Source organism: Vidua macroura, chromosome 13 (assembly GCF_024509145.1).
Source record: "Vidua macroura isolate BioBank_ID:100142 chromosome 13, ASM2450914v1, whole genome shotgun sequence".
NCBI lineage: Eukaryota > Metazoa > Chordata > Aves > Passeriformes > Viduidae > Vidua > Vidua macroura.
The window spans coordinates 5,287,542-5,305,455 of record NC_071583.1 but is presented as its reverse complement, the minus strand read 5'-3'; the positions used below and the strand labels follow the sequence as shown (position 1 = coordinate 5,305,455).

General features: G+C 40.4%; 1 protein-coding gene across 2 annotated transcripts in view; it reads left to right on the top strand.

The window, feature by feature from the left end:
• The window catches only part of TAFA1 (TAFA chemokine like family member 1), a 206,344-nt gene extending 190,192 nt beyond the window's left edge, over positions 1-16,152 (top strand). For both annotated transcript variants that reach the window (XM_053989330.1, XM_053989329.1), the window contains exons 4-5: positions 10,741-10,865; positions 15,331-16,152. In XM_053989330.1, coding sequence (XP_053845305.1) covers positions 10,741-10,865; positions 15,331-15,348 — 143 coding nt within the window. In that variant the 3' untranslated portion in view covers positions 15,349-16,152. The remainder of the gene's footprint in view (positions 1-10,740; positions 10,866-15,330) is intronic.
• The last annotated feature ends 1,762 nt before the right edge of the window (positions 16,153-17,914 follow it).

The window sequence follows — 17,914 nt, the reverse complement described above, 5'->3', positions numbered from 1 at the left end:
AATGATGGAGGAAGGGAGATTGTAAAATTAAAAAAATATAAAATCATAAAATTTCATTTAAAGCTTTCTGTTCAGTTTTCTGGTAACTATAGCAATTCCCAGTGTCTTTGTTTAGCTATTTGTCTTTGCAGGGCTCCTGCTTGCATACATTTTGCAACTGGCAGAGCTGAACACATCCTGCAAAACCTTTTCCACTAATTCATGCTGATAATTGTGAAGAGCTTGCGCTGGGCACGCTCAGGCTGCACGTACATTCATTTTGTATGAGCATTAATGAGATCAAGTAGAACAAGGACAGATGTTTGTGAAAAACAAACTCCTTTTTGTAATGATGAGAACAGAGCTTATGGCTTCATAGCTGAGAATCACCTGAGCAGAGAGGGCAGGACATTCCTGGAGTACCTGGAGTCTGAGGCTCACAGCTCCTTCCACCTTCTTATTTTTTCAATAGCACATCTTGTGCATTACAATGGAAATAATGATCTTTGTATAAATTCAGGATTATTCACTCTAAGGACAACAGGGTAAGGTCATTGTATAAATTATTAGTAGCAAAGAGTTACCTAGAAGAAGTGAAATCTAGGGCCTCTTCTGGGGTAAAAAAAAAAAAAAAAAAAAAAAAAGAGGAAAAATATCACTGTGAATGGTAGTGAATTTTGATTTTTTAAAATAATACCACTCAGAGTTAAATTGAACAGGGGCAAAAAGACATGAGCTGTGCCAATAGCAGCGTGGCCATGAAATTTCAAGTGGCCATTAAAAGACTTCTCAGCTCTGTAAAAGGTCTCAGAGTAAATAAGCATTATGAGCACTGAAGGAAAACATAATTTCAAAGAAAGCTTGTCAGTTAAGGTCAGTTTAATATCCACACTTGAATTTCACTGTTTGTAAGTCTTGCTGATAAGCTTTTATAATTGAGTTACTTCTCTTATTCCATGCATATTGAAGCAGTAATTAAGCTATGATATGAAATACAAAATATTGTGTGCTCAATTCATCAATTTTTGTTCAGTCTCGCAGTTCTTGTTCCAATTGCACTGGCATTGTTGCACTGAAATATCTCCCAATCTATCATGTCAAGATTATGCATGATGTAATTTGTAATAGCAGCTAGGGATTTGTTTACAAAAAACAAATGTTCCTTTAATCTTTGAAACAAAATTAGACTTGTCTTACATCACAGAACAAAGATAGCTGAATGAATACAACACCTTTAATAAATCAGTAATTACCTTGTGTAGTTCCAGTTGGCTCATTTAACTCGACCTTTGAAAACAACTTCCTCCACACAGATTTTAAAATGTGCTCTTCTGGACTGTGGAGATAGGAGTGCTCTAAAGGTGTGTTATTTATACCACAGCAATTCCCACTTCATGGAAGAGAATTTGGACCTTATTGTCTTTTCCCAGCAGAGATAATTGCAAGCTAACAAAACTACCTCCTCAAGAATATTGCAGGCTCTGCCTTTCAGTACCACTGTGCATAAAGCAGCAAACACCACGTGCAAGTTCAGAGTGCCATCATTAGAACAATGAAACCTCCCTTAGTTTTCCTTTCACGTGGAATCATCCCCTGCAATGGGAGCACAGGGCACCTGACCCTGTGCAGGGTGGGCTTGGGTTGGTGGAGATCTGAATAAACAAATTTCTGCAGCTGGACTGAAATATCTGGTGGGTACAGACACCAGCAAAGGGCTGCTCCCAGCCTTCCCTGGGATTTTGCTCCAGGAATCTTGCAGGTCTGATTATTATCCTCTTTCCATCCTTTTTAAGGGAAGAACAGCAGATGGCTTCATGTACTTCACACCTCTTTGCAGTCTCTTTTCCCAAAAACTCCTTGACATCTGGATTTTAGGAGAAATACAGAATCATAGAATTGGAGGGGACCTTTAAAGCCTTCACCCCCTGCCATGGGCAGGGACACCTTCCACTGTCCCAGGGTGCTCCAAGCCCCAGTGTCCAGCCTGGCCTTGGACACTGCCAGGGATCCAGGGGCAGCCACAGCTGCTCTGGGCACCTGTGCCAGGGCCTCCCCACCCTCACAGAGAAAAAATTCTTCTCAATCAATATCTAATCTAAACCTGTTCTCTTTCACCTTTTTACTGCTCAGGTTCTTTCACGCTTTCAGTTCTTTTGCCACTGTTTCTGCCCTCGCTTGCTTTCTCCAGGACCCAGCTGATAGCCTCCACTATTGCAGAGACACTTGGAATCTCAGCCACATATTTCAACACTTTCAGTGTTTGGAGTTCCAGCCACAGGTCTTTAAAGCACAGAGAACTTAGTATTTTTCACAGAGGAAGAGAGGGACAATATAATAGCTTGCATTTCAAAAAGAAAGCCAAAGCAAAAATCATTTTTCACTGGAAAAGCATACACCCAAAAAAAAAAAAAAAAAAACAACTAAAAAAAGGTGGTTTTCATTGACTAATGGCATATAATCACATTATATCCTATTAATTTCTGTAGATTTGATGGAAGAATTTTCTATGTATATTTATTTACAGGATTCTCTCTGTTAACTAGAGTTTCTCTGGTAATGAGAGAAACACTACACAATTCATACCCAAGTGGCACACCAGAATTAAATTTCATAACTGACAACCCTCCAATATATTATGCATGCTTTGTTATGCCTTATAAATGCATTACAATTATATAATTTATTCATTTCCAGTGTTCTTTCACAGAGTGCTTTGCTGCTAGGCTGTGATTCTGGCACCTCATTCAGTCAAAATTTCACAACAGACTTTCACTCTCCCGAGCCCATTTCGCAGCTTTTCCCTTCCACATCCCCAAACCCAACACCAGCAGCACAGGAGCTCATGTTTGAGCAAATGGCAGCTTTTACAGATACCAGATTTGGTCTGCAATCTGCAAAAACTGAGGGATTTTTCCCCTGCTTCTCCAGTAACTGTTGGATAACATACTAAACACAGATTATTGGTTTACATATATATATACATATATATATATATATATATAAGGAATAGCACTCCAAGGCTGCCCACAAAACTTTGTGCACCCCCCTAATTCTCATCTTACAGCCTGGCACTTCTTCCTCTGCATTTCAACTCGTTCATTTACTTTATTAATGAATTATTATTCCTGGAAAATTACCATTGCATGGATAGCTAATTCTTTGATGGCACACCAGTCCTCAACTCTGGTCTGAAACATGTCTGTGCATATTTATAAGTAGTTTCCTATTGTATTTCCAAATATGTATACATATGTTGCATTTCATTGTCATTTCATTAAATATATAACAATAAAATTAAACTTTCACTAGGTTATCTGAAGTCATTCAAAGAGGAGGTAAATAACATTTCTTCATTGCACAAATATTTTAGCAGCCTGCTCTCAGCCTTGTTCTGCTGGGAAGGGTGGATGCAGTTCCAAACTTCAGTAATAAATAGCAGCAATGGGTCTCCCTAACCTGCCAAAGAACCCCAGACAGGTTGGGAGAGGGTCCTCAGTCACCTGCATTCACATCAGCTCCCTGAATGTTGGATTTCATGTTCTCATCAGCCTCATCAGCACTCATTAGTGCCAGCAGGTTGTTCTCAAATGCCCCACTCCCTTTGCAGAGAGGTTATGTCAACCACCAATAAACTCACACATGTAAAGCAATAAAAAAAGTTGGCAGCCTGATGCTTGCCTTGGCTATTTGTTCCTAATTTAGGAAATTTTAAGAGAAAATACAAGACCGTGTTTTAGCACTCTGGAAGGTCATAGAATAACTATGCACTTCTGGGGAGACAAGTTTATCATACATGATTTATTTTATCATTTCATGTCCTTTCTCTCTGCCACACATATCTGCAAAAATCTGTTTTGTTGAGGCTTGCTCTGCCTTTCCTTTGCAGAAATCAGGTTTCCTGATAGATAATGTGCTGAGGGTTCTGTTGGAATACCAACTATGATCCATGACTTTCAGCGAAAAAGTGTCAAGCTTTAGTCATGTCTGAGTTCAGTGGAATGTGGAATAATTACTTTAAAAAGCCTACCACACTTTTTGAGTAGATGATTATCAAATGAGAGAGAGCAGGGTTGAGAGCCAGCTGCCAGCACAACTGGCCTAGGACCTGCTGGCATCTCCTGAAGGAGTGCCACAAGAGGCCTCCCAGCCTGACATCTTCTTGCTGGCTTCATTTTCGTATTTCCTAAAATCCCAAACTTTAAAAAGATCTCACACGTTGAGCTGTGAGCAGCTGAGAAACATTTTGATTTCTTTTCCTTGCCGTTGCTGCTGAGATCTTCCTGACTCAGAAAATGGATATGCAAATTCTACAGTTCTCCTTAAACTCTGGGTGCTTTATCTGTGTGCCTGGCTTACAAATCAGAGTGTTTTACCTCTGCACAGCTGGGCAGGTGCTCAGAGGACCGGGGTGCTGTCACTGTCAATGGACTCAGAGAAGTGAAGATGCACATGGACTCACCATGAAGGTGCTGCCCATGAGGAATCCTGGTCCCACTTCAGCTGTGGAAGCCCCTCAGCCACATGACTAAGCAGCAGTTGTTTCCAGAGGTGCAAAGAAAGGGACATGGAAAAATGACAAAGCTGCAGCAGTTGATGCTCCCAATCTGAACAGCAGTGAGGGCAAGAAACTCCTTGGCAAAATCAAAGCTTTTTTGTGTGAAATCTGCTCTTCAACAGATCATCTCCATTCAGCTCAAAGGCAGGAATGTGCTTAAGGACTTTCTGGCAGCACTTCACGTAATTTTAATGTTTTAATTTATTTTCATAGTAACTGAGAAACCCATTCTTCAAACTGTACAGTTGGAGAAAAAATTGTCACTCCCAAACTCCTGCAATTCAGTGTTAAAGTTCAGCAGGGCAGAAGAAACAGAGGGCGACATACAAGGAAACACAGCAAGAATAACTCATCCTCTAAGTAAATAAAATTGCAAATGGCAAACTGGTATAGCAAGGAGATAATTTACCTGTAGTAAGAGAGAAAGTGAGGAAGCAGAGCTGGGATTAAACAAACCTTTGGAGTTTCTGCTTCTCAGTCCATTAGCCACCACCACCTCTGTTGGTCACATTGTTACGAGGGAAGCACACAACATGTTTGTGTCATTTTTCCTAATTTACTAATTTCCTAATTTAATAGCAGTTTGTTGGCTGCTAGGAGATGGCAATGTAAGTGTTTTTTCACTAGTGACTCTCTCCATGCTGTTGAATTAGCACCCTTTGTTACTGGTTTATGCAGATCTTCCAAGGAAATTGTTCATGGATTAGTTGCATCTAATCTGCCCTTTCATATTTAATGGTGTAGCCCACAGCATTGTTCAGACATGTAATACACTCTTAAAAATATCTTACTTTAGCTGCTGAATATTTTGCAATGGAGAATCGATAATTCTGAATGGAAGAAAAATTAAAATCTTCAATTCTTTCAATTCTATCAGTGAATTAATAGAACATTTTTTAAAAGCCTGGAGAATATCACAAAGATCAGAGTGTTCAAAAAAAATAGAAGTTTAAGATGCTGATGTCTTTTTAATGTTTACTACAATTTAAAAAATATTAAATTAACTCAGCAAGATTGAATTTGAGGCAATTAGAGATGTGAGACACCACTTGCTAGACTGATTGCACTGTGCTTGTATTTTAAACAGGAGAAATGTCCATTTTCCCAGAGCTATGAGAGGTCTGTTATCAAAGTCTGTGAAGCATTGCACTGCAGGAGCATTAGATTGATACTTGTAAAATTGAGTAAGATTGAATTAAAGCAGAGAGTTTGATAGTTTGGACTCCCTGTAGGAAGCAACCTGCATTTCTCCCAGATAGCAATATTCAACCTGAAATCTTTTGTTTCAGATTTGTATTCTTTAACTTATCAGATTTCTTCTCTACAGCTCCCAGAGTGGCTGCTATCTCAGTCTGTTTATGAAATACATAACCCTTCAGATAACACTTTGTTTCAGTCCAGTTTTCTCATCCTCCCAGAAAGTGTGTTCCCACCCCTATAATTCATTCTGCTCCCCATGAGATCCCAATAAACTAAGAGAAACTGAATGTCTCATTCAATTCTCTGAGATTTTGTTTTATAAGGAATAGGTGAGCACCAGGTTACAGTTTTTCCCATTCTAGTTTATATCCTTAAAAAAAAAAAATAGAGAGAAACTACTTGAAAGATTTTACCCACCTCTGTGCTGTTGCTATTGCCAAAATCTCCATCAGTGGAAGAATCTCTCACAGGGAGTTTGAACTTTCCTTTAATCTAATCAATTTAGAAAATGACTCACAATATATTGAATAAAGTGGAGAAAATTGATATCTTTTCATTAAGCTGACAAAGTCTTTTTCACTTCTGACATCTGTGAAATGTGTTCTCTATTTAAATTTTATTTATATCAATCTTCGCTGGTGGAAACGAGATTAAAACGGAATGCTCTGTACTTACAGGGAAAACTTTCCCATGCTGCAGTGAGTGTCACACTGGCTGTGAAAATGAGCTGCTTATTCCTTGCAGTAACACAATACCTGTGATGAGGAGGAGCCACAATCTAATGTCTCCATTCCTTTGTATTCTATTTCTATATAAATGAAACGTGCCCACTTTATCACAGGCAAAAAGAGAGCTGCTGTGGCTTTATAATAGCAACTGCAGAAGCAATCTTGGAACATTTTAATACATAGCATGTTCCCTCTAAACTGTTGAAAAATGCATGATGATACTTTGCTCTGTTTCCATATTTCAAGGTATTCCATAAACATGAATTAAAGTTATCTGTTACTCTGTGAGGATGGCCTTATTGTTACATTGTTAAATATAATGCCTTTATACTTTTTCCCATATAGACTCTGTCATATTGTTAAAGCAATTTCCTAAATACAAATGCAGAAAAGTTAAGAATTTTATCTGCAAAACAAAACAAAGAGAATTTGCATTTTCTCTACAGACAGGAGTAGCAAAAATGACAGAAGTAATTGCCTGTGACTGTCTGGGCTCTGTGTGCACATTTTCTCTGTCCATGTCCTGTTAATCAGGTAAAACAGCTTTGAGGAACTGAGTAGATTCAGTTTAATGCAAGAACATGAAGACTGAGAAATGTGAAACATAAATTCAGGAGTTTCAACAGGCATCTTTAATCAAATGGACTGTGTATTGTTTCTAAACTTTGTTTGACTCAAGAGGAGGATGATTGAACAATTAATGTTTCCATGTTGATTTGATCTTTTAGGTGTAGATATATGAAGGTGTTCAGTGCATTTCTACTGCTCCTTAATAGAATACTTTGATGCTGAAATTCAAGGGGAAAACTTCTCCCCAGCCAGCTGCCTTCATGCATCAAAACTTTGTGCTCCAGATAATGCACAGGAGCAAATCAAAGCATGGTCAATACCCTTGTGCAACCTCCAAAGGTTCTCATGAACTTTGAAGGCTGAATCCAAGCTAAACTGGCAGTTTCCTGCAGCTGCCTAAGGCTTTGGGCATTATGTTTGGGAACAAACACAATGTTTGGGAACAAATATATTTGAAAATGCAATAGAATTGTGTAAACATGAGAAAATATAAGCTATTCTATTGCTTTTTCCCTGTATTCTATCTGATCTTCAGATTTCTTATTTGTAGTTTATTTGGAGACCACGATTTGCAATTGCTGTTTCAACCAAATGCTTTTTGTGTATGTTAATCCATGCACACTAAATACATCAAAAGTTAACTAGTTTGATCAAAATTATTCTATGGCTTTGCAAACAAAGATCTTAGAAACACATGATTTGGGCTGAAAAATAAACCTCAAGAATTTCCTGAAGAAAGTTGCTTTTTTCCTCATCTCCATTGGTGATATATTAAGAGTTAAATATTCTTATAAAAGAAGCATTTTCTTGAAAATAGTTCAGATATAAGCAATCCCTTTTTTAACCTAGAAGGTGATGGGGAAAAAAAAAAAAAAAAAAAAAAAAAAGCACTGAAACAAAACACAAGCAGAGCAGGAATAGTCAAGGCTCTTCTGTTCCACATCCTTTTCCTTTCCCCATGGCAGAGGGATCTGTCTCAGTCAATTCAGCCTTGCATGAAGAAACTCCTGTGCTTCGTGTATTCCCAATACAGTGAGAAGAACACAATGAGAAGCACTCCAGAATGCTACAGGTGTGTAATTCAGCATGATGTGAGCACTCACAGCCTGTGCTGCCTGGTGATTAACAGGAATCTCGAATTCTCACCCAGGATGAGTGGTTTGGGTCACTGAGAAGCTCAGGTTCCTCAGGATCTGGCAGTTCTTGAATAAAAACCACCCTGAGGGGGAGCATCTTAATTTGAGCAATTTGACCCAACTGCTTCAGCTCATCTCCAAGTGACATAACCTAAACATAGAAAAGCTGCATCATGTCCCTGGGGAAGGTTTCTCCCCTCCTCCTACAGGTGGGCCCAATCTCAAATGCTGCAAACTGTGATTCATTTTGAAGTGTTTTCCTCCCTCTTTGAACAGAGCTGGAGGTGTAAAACTTTGAAATCAAGTAGAACTCAAAGGATCAGCAGTACCCAAGACAACTGGTCCTAAAGATTAAAAGGCTCTTAATAGAAGAGAAAACCTATAAACACAAGATTCAAAGAAAGTAATTTTCTTTGGGTTTTGGATGCCCCTGCCATGGCAAGAGGCTAAGGACTAGACCACAGTGAGCTTTTTAGTGCTTCAGACTGACAAAGGACCTTGCCTACTTATATATTAGAGACAAAGAGGAGCTTTTCATCTGCAAATTTCCCCCATTAGTTTCCCCCATTATAAAAGGAGCCTGGTCTTCATCCCAGGTGAGGGTGCTCGCTGATGGGCACTTGGGTGTAATTGCACTGTGATCATAACTCAGTAATAACATGTATGTATATACTAAAACCAATACACCACTACATGAGTCAGTTGCCATTAAAGTTCAGCACTGACTTTGCATTTGATTATTTTTCAAGGTCAAGATCTGAATACTTGGGCTGTATTTAACAACATTCATAAGTAGTGAGATCATCTGAATTGCTATGAGCAGCATTGCTTCTCCACGCTGCCTCTCAGTCTGTATTCACCTCAAATCTCTGTTCTACATGGTAAACTCTCCAGGCCAGGGTGTTCAGGTTTGTGGGGTTTAGTACCTTGCCCTGTAGGATCCTCCTCTGTGGTAATTTAATGCTATAGCACTGGTCCTAGTAAATAATCATGATCACCACTTTTGAGTCCAGGTCACAGGATTCTTCTCACGCATCCTGAGGATGCTCTGATGATTGCTGTGAAGGCCAGTATTTAGCAGGATATGGTTTTTCAGTTTGCCCACTGCACAATCTATTATTAGAGCGCAGATTCAGCCCTCGTGCCTTTCCTGCATAGCAAAGAGAGAAATCTTTTTTCTCTGCTGTTAGCAGCATCAATGATGCCCTTCTGAAACAGGTGTGTGAATAGCATCATTAAACTGCCTTACCAGCACAGGTGTAAAGGGCTTTTTTTTTTTCTGTCTTGTATATATGGAGAAATTATATATGATAAAAATCAGATACAAGCTGTGGGAAGAACCAGGAAAGACAACACTGAGAGCTATATGATCATTGTAGGGCCCCTCAAACTGAACTATTCTATTCAATTTTGTATTCAAGAATTTAATTATAAGCTCTGTAACGTCCTTAAATCAATGCATGCACAACAGGGCATTTTCCAGAGCTCAATGGCAGTCAGCTGGTATGTATATATATATTAATATATATAAGGTAGAAGCTGCTTCAAAGGTATTTTGTGGGCTTGAAGAAGCCATGAGGGATGATATGAATGGGTTAAGCATCTCTCTTTGAGTGACTGTGCAGAAAGCTTTGACAGGCTTCCTGAGTGCAACCATGAAATTAATTCTTGCCAGAGAAAGCAAACCACAGAAAGAGCCACTCATGAGCCAACTCGTCACAGTTGCAAGGTTAGCTAAAGTTTATCAAAATCCCCAGACAAAAAATGTCATTAAGATACAGCTAAGGATATAGTCAGATACCAATTCCCAGGCAAGAAGCTTCATTAAGGTACATTCAAGGTTGTAAACATATGTGCCAATTAAATTCAAACAACTGGGTCCAAACACTGCCATTATTTACAGTGTTAAATATTTGGACATTAAAAGTTACTTTTAGAGATAATATGTTTTCTATAAAATACATAATATGTTGTTGTTTCAACAAACAGCTTCTGCTGCTGTTCAGGGTTCCCTTACCCTCTGTTTCTAGTTGTGGTGCTCCCTGTGATGGCATATTGGGAAAGCCAAAAGTCTCCATGGATTCAAATAATTCTGGGCAGATTCGAGGTAAAAAAAAATCCAGCTGTAGATCCTGAAAGCAAAGCAGACATAGTTTTATGTGGAGTACGCTGAACCAGAAGTCCTGAAGACCTGAAAAATATTCTGAGGACAATCTCTTCAGACTTGCCTTGTTCTTGTGCACGCCTGTGAAAATCAGATTGGCACTCAGGGAGAGGGGCTGTTAGGCTGGATGGTCCTTTGGTCTGCAGCAGAATTGCTGCCATCACAGCATTCCCTGCAGCCACAGCACAGGAGCAGACAAGATCTCCTGTGTGAGGAGGCTGTGGCAAGCAGTGCACTGTCTTAGGCAATATAGGATGCCAAACAAGTAATTAAATATGAAATCCTTACAGCTAAACTCCAGCTGAAGGGACACTCTGCCTTTTAACTGCAGTGTTAGACCCTTGAGATATTATTTAATTAGAGTTGGTCATTGTAACATAGTTGTGAACATTGTCTTTTCTCTTTTAGCTTCTATAGTGATTGGGAAATGGTGGTGTGAGATGGAGCCCTGCCTAGAAGGAGAGGAATGTAAGACGTTGCCTGATAATTCTGGATGGATGTGTGCAACTGGCAATAAAATCAAGACCACCAGAGTAAGTCTCCTTTCTGTCTGCACCCAGGAGGTCTTAACAGGAAAGGGAATCACTAATGACTGCTCACCCATGTCTTTTCCATCATTATCCCTGCTGTAAAAGTCTTAAAGACCACTGTCATGATCACCCAGTGCTTCTGGCCATAACTGGGTGAAAATCCAGATGGATTAGGCTGGTCAGCTGGGTCCAGGCTTGGTAATCAGCAGGTTGGAGCCAGGTCACTTTTTACAGAGATTGTCACCTCAAAATACCCCTAATGCACATCACTGAGTCCCTTTCTGGTGGCTAAAGGGAAGAACATCAGCTCAGAGGGATCTGCTGAATCCTATATCCATTTCTTGGCTGTTCCAGGCAGCATCTGGATTAGCAGCTGTACAAATGCTTTGTAGCAGAGGACTCAGCTCTCTGTTTGCCCTGCAGGACTCACTTCAGAACAGCTCCAACCCCATGAACTCATTAGTGACAAGCTCTTGAGATGCTGCAGGTTCAGGTAGCACAGGCCAACAGGTGACAACAGCTTTCACCACACCGTGCCAGGAAAAGGCAGAGAGAGGGTGTGAATGAGCTGCCTAAACTCCCACCATGAGATTGCCTTGGGAATAAAAGTGTTTTTCAGAAATAGACTCTAGCTTTTCTTTTGCATTGTGTGATTGTTTCACAACCAGTGTCTTAAAACTGTCACCTATACCTGTATTCAACAATTTTAATTAACTAATTTTCATATCCCAATTGAAATTTTTTTTCCAAGAAAATGACATGGTTGTCAACTCAAAATGCTTTTATAAACATACAGATTTTCATTTTCTGTGAATTGAAAAAGGGCTTTTGAAACCTGGTAAATGAAAAAGAGCAAATTTTCAATAATTTTTTCCCTGTTTGATAAGAAATTCTACATATTCATGCCCAGCAGCTATTTCACAGGAATGTGCAGCGTAGTGTTGTGATTTCCTGACTTTTTCCTTTCTCTCCAATCCTACCTAACTCCAGTCATTTTTCATGTCTTCTAGGCCTCCAGTTGAAGGAGGAGATTTTACCCTAATTGGTCCCCATGGCACCTGAATCTTTTTCTTTCCCTCCATAGGACCTGCCCCAGGATGAATGATTTGTATTGCAATCCTCATTTCTGGAGCAGAGCCTTCTGCCACACCAAGACATTAAATGATCAGGACACCTACTGACTTAGGAGGTTTTCTTTGTAGGAAGCAGTAAGTGACCCCCAAAAACAAGATCCATGTGATCTCTTAGTCACCTCCCAGAGAAAAGGAGGAAGGAGGGAACCGGGATTCCCTGACTCAGTTTCTTTCTGCGATGCTGTTCCTGCAAATCTCTCTGTGCCCACAGCTGAACTCTTCCCACTGCAGCACCACTGGAAGGCTGTTTCCTAATGAATGTGCCTTGCAGTGAAATTTAAAAATCCCAGACCACAAAGTTGCTACGTGTCCTTTCCAGTGAGGAAACTGGGGAGTTAAAATGGAAGAAAGTGATATAGAAGAACTAAGAAGCAACATGAAGTATCTTACACAATAATTCAGCCCTTCTGCAGTCTGTCTACAAATTATATAATTGAGGAATTGCATTTTCTTTCTTCAGTGAAGCTGTCCTTCTCCTAACTCCCCCAGTCCTCATCATATAAACTAGTTTAAGGCAATAGAAGTGATTGCTAGAAATTTAGGAGCTTCATTAATATGCAGATGTATGGTCCAATCTATTCAGTATTCATTATTGTATTTCATTTGAATTAAATACTTGCAGAGTGAGTGCTCATAACTGAAAAGAATATTTCTTCATTTACCCACAGGAATTATTTTAATTAGCTTGTGAGGGGAGTACCTTATGGTGCTGCTTCCAGTAGAATTTTGCTTTGTTGCTTTAAAATATCATTACAGAACCCAATTGACAAAGGCAACATGACATGATGTGCTCAGCAACTGTCTCTTGCATTTTCTAAGGAGAAATTCTACTTCTTAGTCCCTGGAACTTGCTTGAATCTCTACCACTGTGTCAAGTCTAGCAACATAAATATAAATAATGGAAGCAATCAGATCCTGAAATAGACTTTTTTTTTTTTTTTCCTTTGTTTTGCCATTTCAGACAGCAGCAGAGAACGAGATTACAATGTAATCTGCCCTGACCACAATCCAGGTTCCAAGACTGGGCCACGTGTGTCTAATTTGAGTAGTTAAGGAAGTTAAGAAAGCAGAAGAAACACGACAAATCAGTCTCTGTGGTGATTAGGCAGAAGGCTACAGCAAGTCTCCATAGGCTGTAAACTGTAAACTGTTTTAATGAAGGCTTTTCCTTACACTAAATACATTTATGTTAGCTGCTGTCCTGACAAGGAAAACATTCCCATTTATGACTCTTGGGATTAAGATACCCATTAGTGCATTCTTCCAGGCCCACAGTAAATCACATATAAGCATGTGTGTATGTTTATATATATATTTATGAATACATGGATATGCACCATATGTATAATCTTCTAGGGTAGTGCATAACTTCATGGTTGGGTCTCAGATGTGATTAATACTGATTAGTGTCAGAAGGAGGTGGACAACAGGCTCAGTGAAGTCTTTACCAGTACATTCTTCATTCCTTCCTTTTCATGCATTTATTTCTGTGTTTAGCCCTTTAGCATAGCTCACTAATTAAGTTTTTAAAGCCAAAGTTATAAAGCTCACAGCTTCCTTAAATTGATTTGCTTTCTGTTGATGGTCAGGCAGATGACACTGGAAGGAAATAATATTGTCATTCAATTTTTGGAGGAGTTTCAATGTTCTTTTAATCCCTCATCACTCTTTTTTTTTTTTTTTTTTTTTTTTTTTTTTTTTTTTTTTTTTAATTTATTTAAGAACTTTCAGTGCTTTCCTTAAAAATGTGGGTCCCTTGGAGCTGTACTAGGACCTGCTGGAGGTCACCTTGCCACTTTCAGCACAGCAACTGGCACCAGTGGAAGTAGAAGAGCAGCAGCTCGGGCTGGATGCTGCTGGTGTTCTGGAGCATGGAAATTAATGTGTTGATCAGCTGGGAATGGGCAGAGGAGTCCAGCTCAAAGCCCCTCTCCAGTTTCTCAGCCTGTGCTCTGTGTTACAGCCTGGTTTGATCAGTTTTAACAAGTTTTGGCCCATCTGAACTGGTTCTGAGCAGTTTGAACTGATTTTGATAGGTTTGATTTGGTTTGAACTGGTTTAAACTGATTTCTACCATTTTTATCCTGTTTTGACCAGTTTAATCTGGTTTGAGCTTGTTTTGACTGCTTTAATCTGGTTTAAACCATTTGTTTCAGTTTTAACTGGTGGGATTCAGTTTCATTCAATTTGAACTGTCTGGATCTCATGTAAATGTCTCTTGCTCTAATATTTACTGCTGTATTTAATCACTTTGTGCTTAGATAATAATCTGTAACCCTGATTTAATTCCAAACCTGACCATATTCAAGTCAATGTGAGTTTCATTGCTGACCCAGATGCCTGCAAAGGGCTGAACCCCTTGTGGTGTTCATTTGCCTGAACCAGTACAGAAAAGAAACAAAAGCATAACAAAAAGCATTTCCTTGAGAGCACTATTTTTGCTATCGGGCAGTTGTTCTTATTTCAGCATCCTAACAAAACTCCTGGGCATTGGTGTTTCCCCTTGCAGCATTAGTGCAGCACTCAGATCAGTTTTGGTGGTAGTCACAAGGAGGGATGGGTTTTGGTCTGCTGCAGGGTGTGTTATCTCACCCGAGGTGAGTAGGTGGAGGAGCTGCTATGGCCTGTCACTGCCCTCTGGGGAAGTGGGTTGAAGGGGTTCCAAACAAACCTGAAAGGTGCATGGATGCTCCTGCCTGTCTTGTCCAGCAGAAGTCACTGGAGTCACTCTGGGAAGGGGAGGGTGGAAGGCTGGGCTGAGCACAGCCCCAGGCCCAAATCTCTCCTGGCTTGAAGGGCTCCTGCAAGGAACATGGAGAGAGACTCTTCATAAGGGCATTAGAGGAGAGCACAAGGGAGAATGGCTTCAGACTGACAGACAGGAGGTTTAGATTGAATATTAGGAATGAATTCTTCCCTGTAAGGGTGGGGAGGCCCTGGCACAGGCTGCCCAGAGAAGCTGTGGCTGCCCCTGCATCCCTGGAAGTGTCCAAGGCCAGACTGGATGGGAGTTGGAGCAACCTGGGATAGTGGAAGGTGTCCCTGCCAAACCAAGACATTCTGTGATTCTGTGATGTCCAGCACCACCAGCCCAGGTGGTAAATGCACATCCAATATCTCCCAAAGCAGAGGCAGGATCTCGCTCAGGATCTGTCTCTTGCATATTTTTACACCCCTGCAGCGCTAAAAGACACACTCCCCTCTGGTATTGCATTTAAACTCAGCTATATCAATCAGCTATATCCCACAGAGCCTTGGTCTTTCTTTTCCAAAATACTATATTTAGAAAATACCATATTATGCATAACTGACTCTTTCCCATTTTCTCACTGCAGATCCACCCAAGGACTTAACAGAGCGCCCACGTCTGCACGGAGACAGTGAAAGCCCTGCTGATTTATGAGGACAAAGTATTGAAAGTTTAAAACCATCTCAGCATTTTCCAAGCCAAATGGATTTCTTATTTGCACTCTGACTGTTTACCAGAAAACAACAGTGGCTTTACTGTGTGAAAGAAAGGATTCGGTGGAAATAATGGCCCTGATTTTTGACAGCTGAAAATAAAAAATGAAGAAAGTGGTTCCTTTGGTAAAGTTTCTGAGATTGCAAAGTACAAGCAACAGTATAAGTTTGGATCTACAATTTACTTTATACCAGTTAAAGTATATATATATATATATAAATATATATATATTAATATATGATATTTTGAAATAAAAGCCTCACTCTTCAAGAAATTGAATAGTACCACACTTTGCTGCAGCTGCTGTATTTTTTTTTTCATTTTTGCAATGGTCTGGAAGTTCCCTACCTGTTTGAGAGAGAAATGTGGCAGTGAAGAGGCAAAGCAAACCTGCTGTGGTACAAGGACGCCTAAGAGCTACACGAATCCTACCGATGCAGCATCCAGAGCTTCCTGTTCCCTTCAGCAGAATTTTGAGGGCATTTGTTGTTCCACTTTGTGTTCTGGAGGCTTTTCCCCTTGTGCAATACTAGCATGCTGGCTTTGCTTCATTAACCATACTTGATTGATATATAACGATGATAATTCTATCCTCCTCCAAGAAAATATTTTTAGAGCTGTTAGATATTCCATGAAGAAGAGATGGACAACTACTGAGTGAAGTACAGTATGTATTAAAAGTTTATTTGGCAGAGTTTGGTAGACTGTGAGCTCCCTTCTTATTAAAGATGTACTGTACGTACAATGTCTTCAGACTTTGTATAGCTCGTAGAGACTGCAGTAAAAACCCAGTAACCACCTCCTAAGCTTTGCATTGTTGGCTCACTAATTCTTTGAAACAACAACAAAGCTACTTCTTTCCATTCCGGCACGTGAGGGGAGTTTTTCATATGGTTTGGTGTTTCAGGAGCCCATTTGCAATTGGTGAACAGGCACCTCAGCTTAAGCATGCCTCTGTGGACACCTGGCTGCGTGCTCTTACCCCACAGTACACATGGGAGAACTACCTAAATTTAGGTTTCCCTTATTGCAGGCCAGGCTAATTCTCATTAGAGCATTTGCCACCAGCTAAAAGCATACACTTAAGCAATTCCACAGCATAGCAAATGCCCAACAGTTTGTGGCAAGCACAATCTTGTGGCTGATCCCTTCACTTTGAGAATAGTTTCCTTCGGTTTATTTTCAATCTGTTTCTTGCTATGGTGAATTCAGCTGAGCTGAAATGCACCTCAGCAAGGATGTGTCCACAGAGACCTTGGCCCAGGCGAGCAGCCTGAACTCCCATTTCTGGCTGAGCTGTAGCTGTTCACCAGGCAGTCTGGCCCTGGCATTGCTGAAGAAAGATCAAATCTGAGGGCTGAAATGTGCGAGCCTAGTTCACATTCCCAGGCACTTTTGTGAGCGGTCCAATTAATTTCAGGGTGTTTATTGGTGTGGAAAAGTGTCTTGCTGTCACGCATAAGTCTGCACGATCTACCCTTCAGTCCCCCTAATGCTACCAAATCAAGGAGGAATAGGGAATTGTAAAACTAGTTCTGTTCAGTCCAGCTTCATTCCTTTAATATTTCCAATTTCCTTTCAGCCGGCTTACCTGTCTCTCACAGGATGCCTTTGGCCATGCTGATCACTTTTAATCCAATGCAGAGGAAGTGCTGCACTTCCCATCCTAGATTTGGTTGAAATTTTCCCACTGAGTTTCTGTCTCCTTCAGGGTAACCACTTCAATCCTGATGCTTCAAGAGGCAGAAATTGTCACTGTAATTAGAGTGTAGATTAAAGCAGCTACATGACGTGTCACGCCATATTCCAGGCTGGCTTTCCATGCTGATCTTTTCCCAGTGCTCACAGTGGGAATGGATAAGCTGTTTCCAAGTACTTCTATTATCTCCCTTCAAAAATATGAGTGAAGATTATCCAGGGAAGAAACAGATGACCCAGAAAGTGGTAGAATCACTATCCCTGGAATGTTCAAGATAAGGCCTCCATGTGGCACTTGGGGACATGGTTTAGTGGTGAAGATGGCAGTGTGAGGTTAACAGTTGGACTTGATGATTTTAGAGGTTGTTTCCAACATTAAAAATTTTGGTTCTCTGCACAGAAAGGAGAGTGAGCCTCACCATCACTTGTGAGTGATGATGATCCTTGCACATGGAGACCACCCTCCCTGGTGGCTCAGCTGGACAGGCTGGGTATTTTCTGGGGACATCCACCTGCCCAAACCATAGAAGATACCTGGACCCTCCTCTATATATTAGATGTTGTTTGCCTTGGCCATGTGTCCCCAGCACTGTCATCTCAGTTCAGAGGGGAACACTGCCTGCCTGCTTACCCCCAAATGGATTATAATGTCAGCTCCAGGCTCAGCTGCCACTAGTAAAGAGAAACTCCTCCAAAATAAACCCCTAGCATTTCTGAATTTTACTCAAACAGCTCTTTATAAACCCCAAGACCTCCTC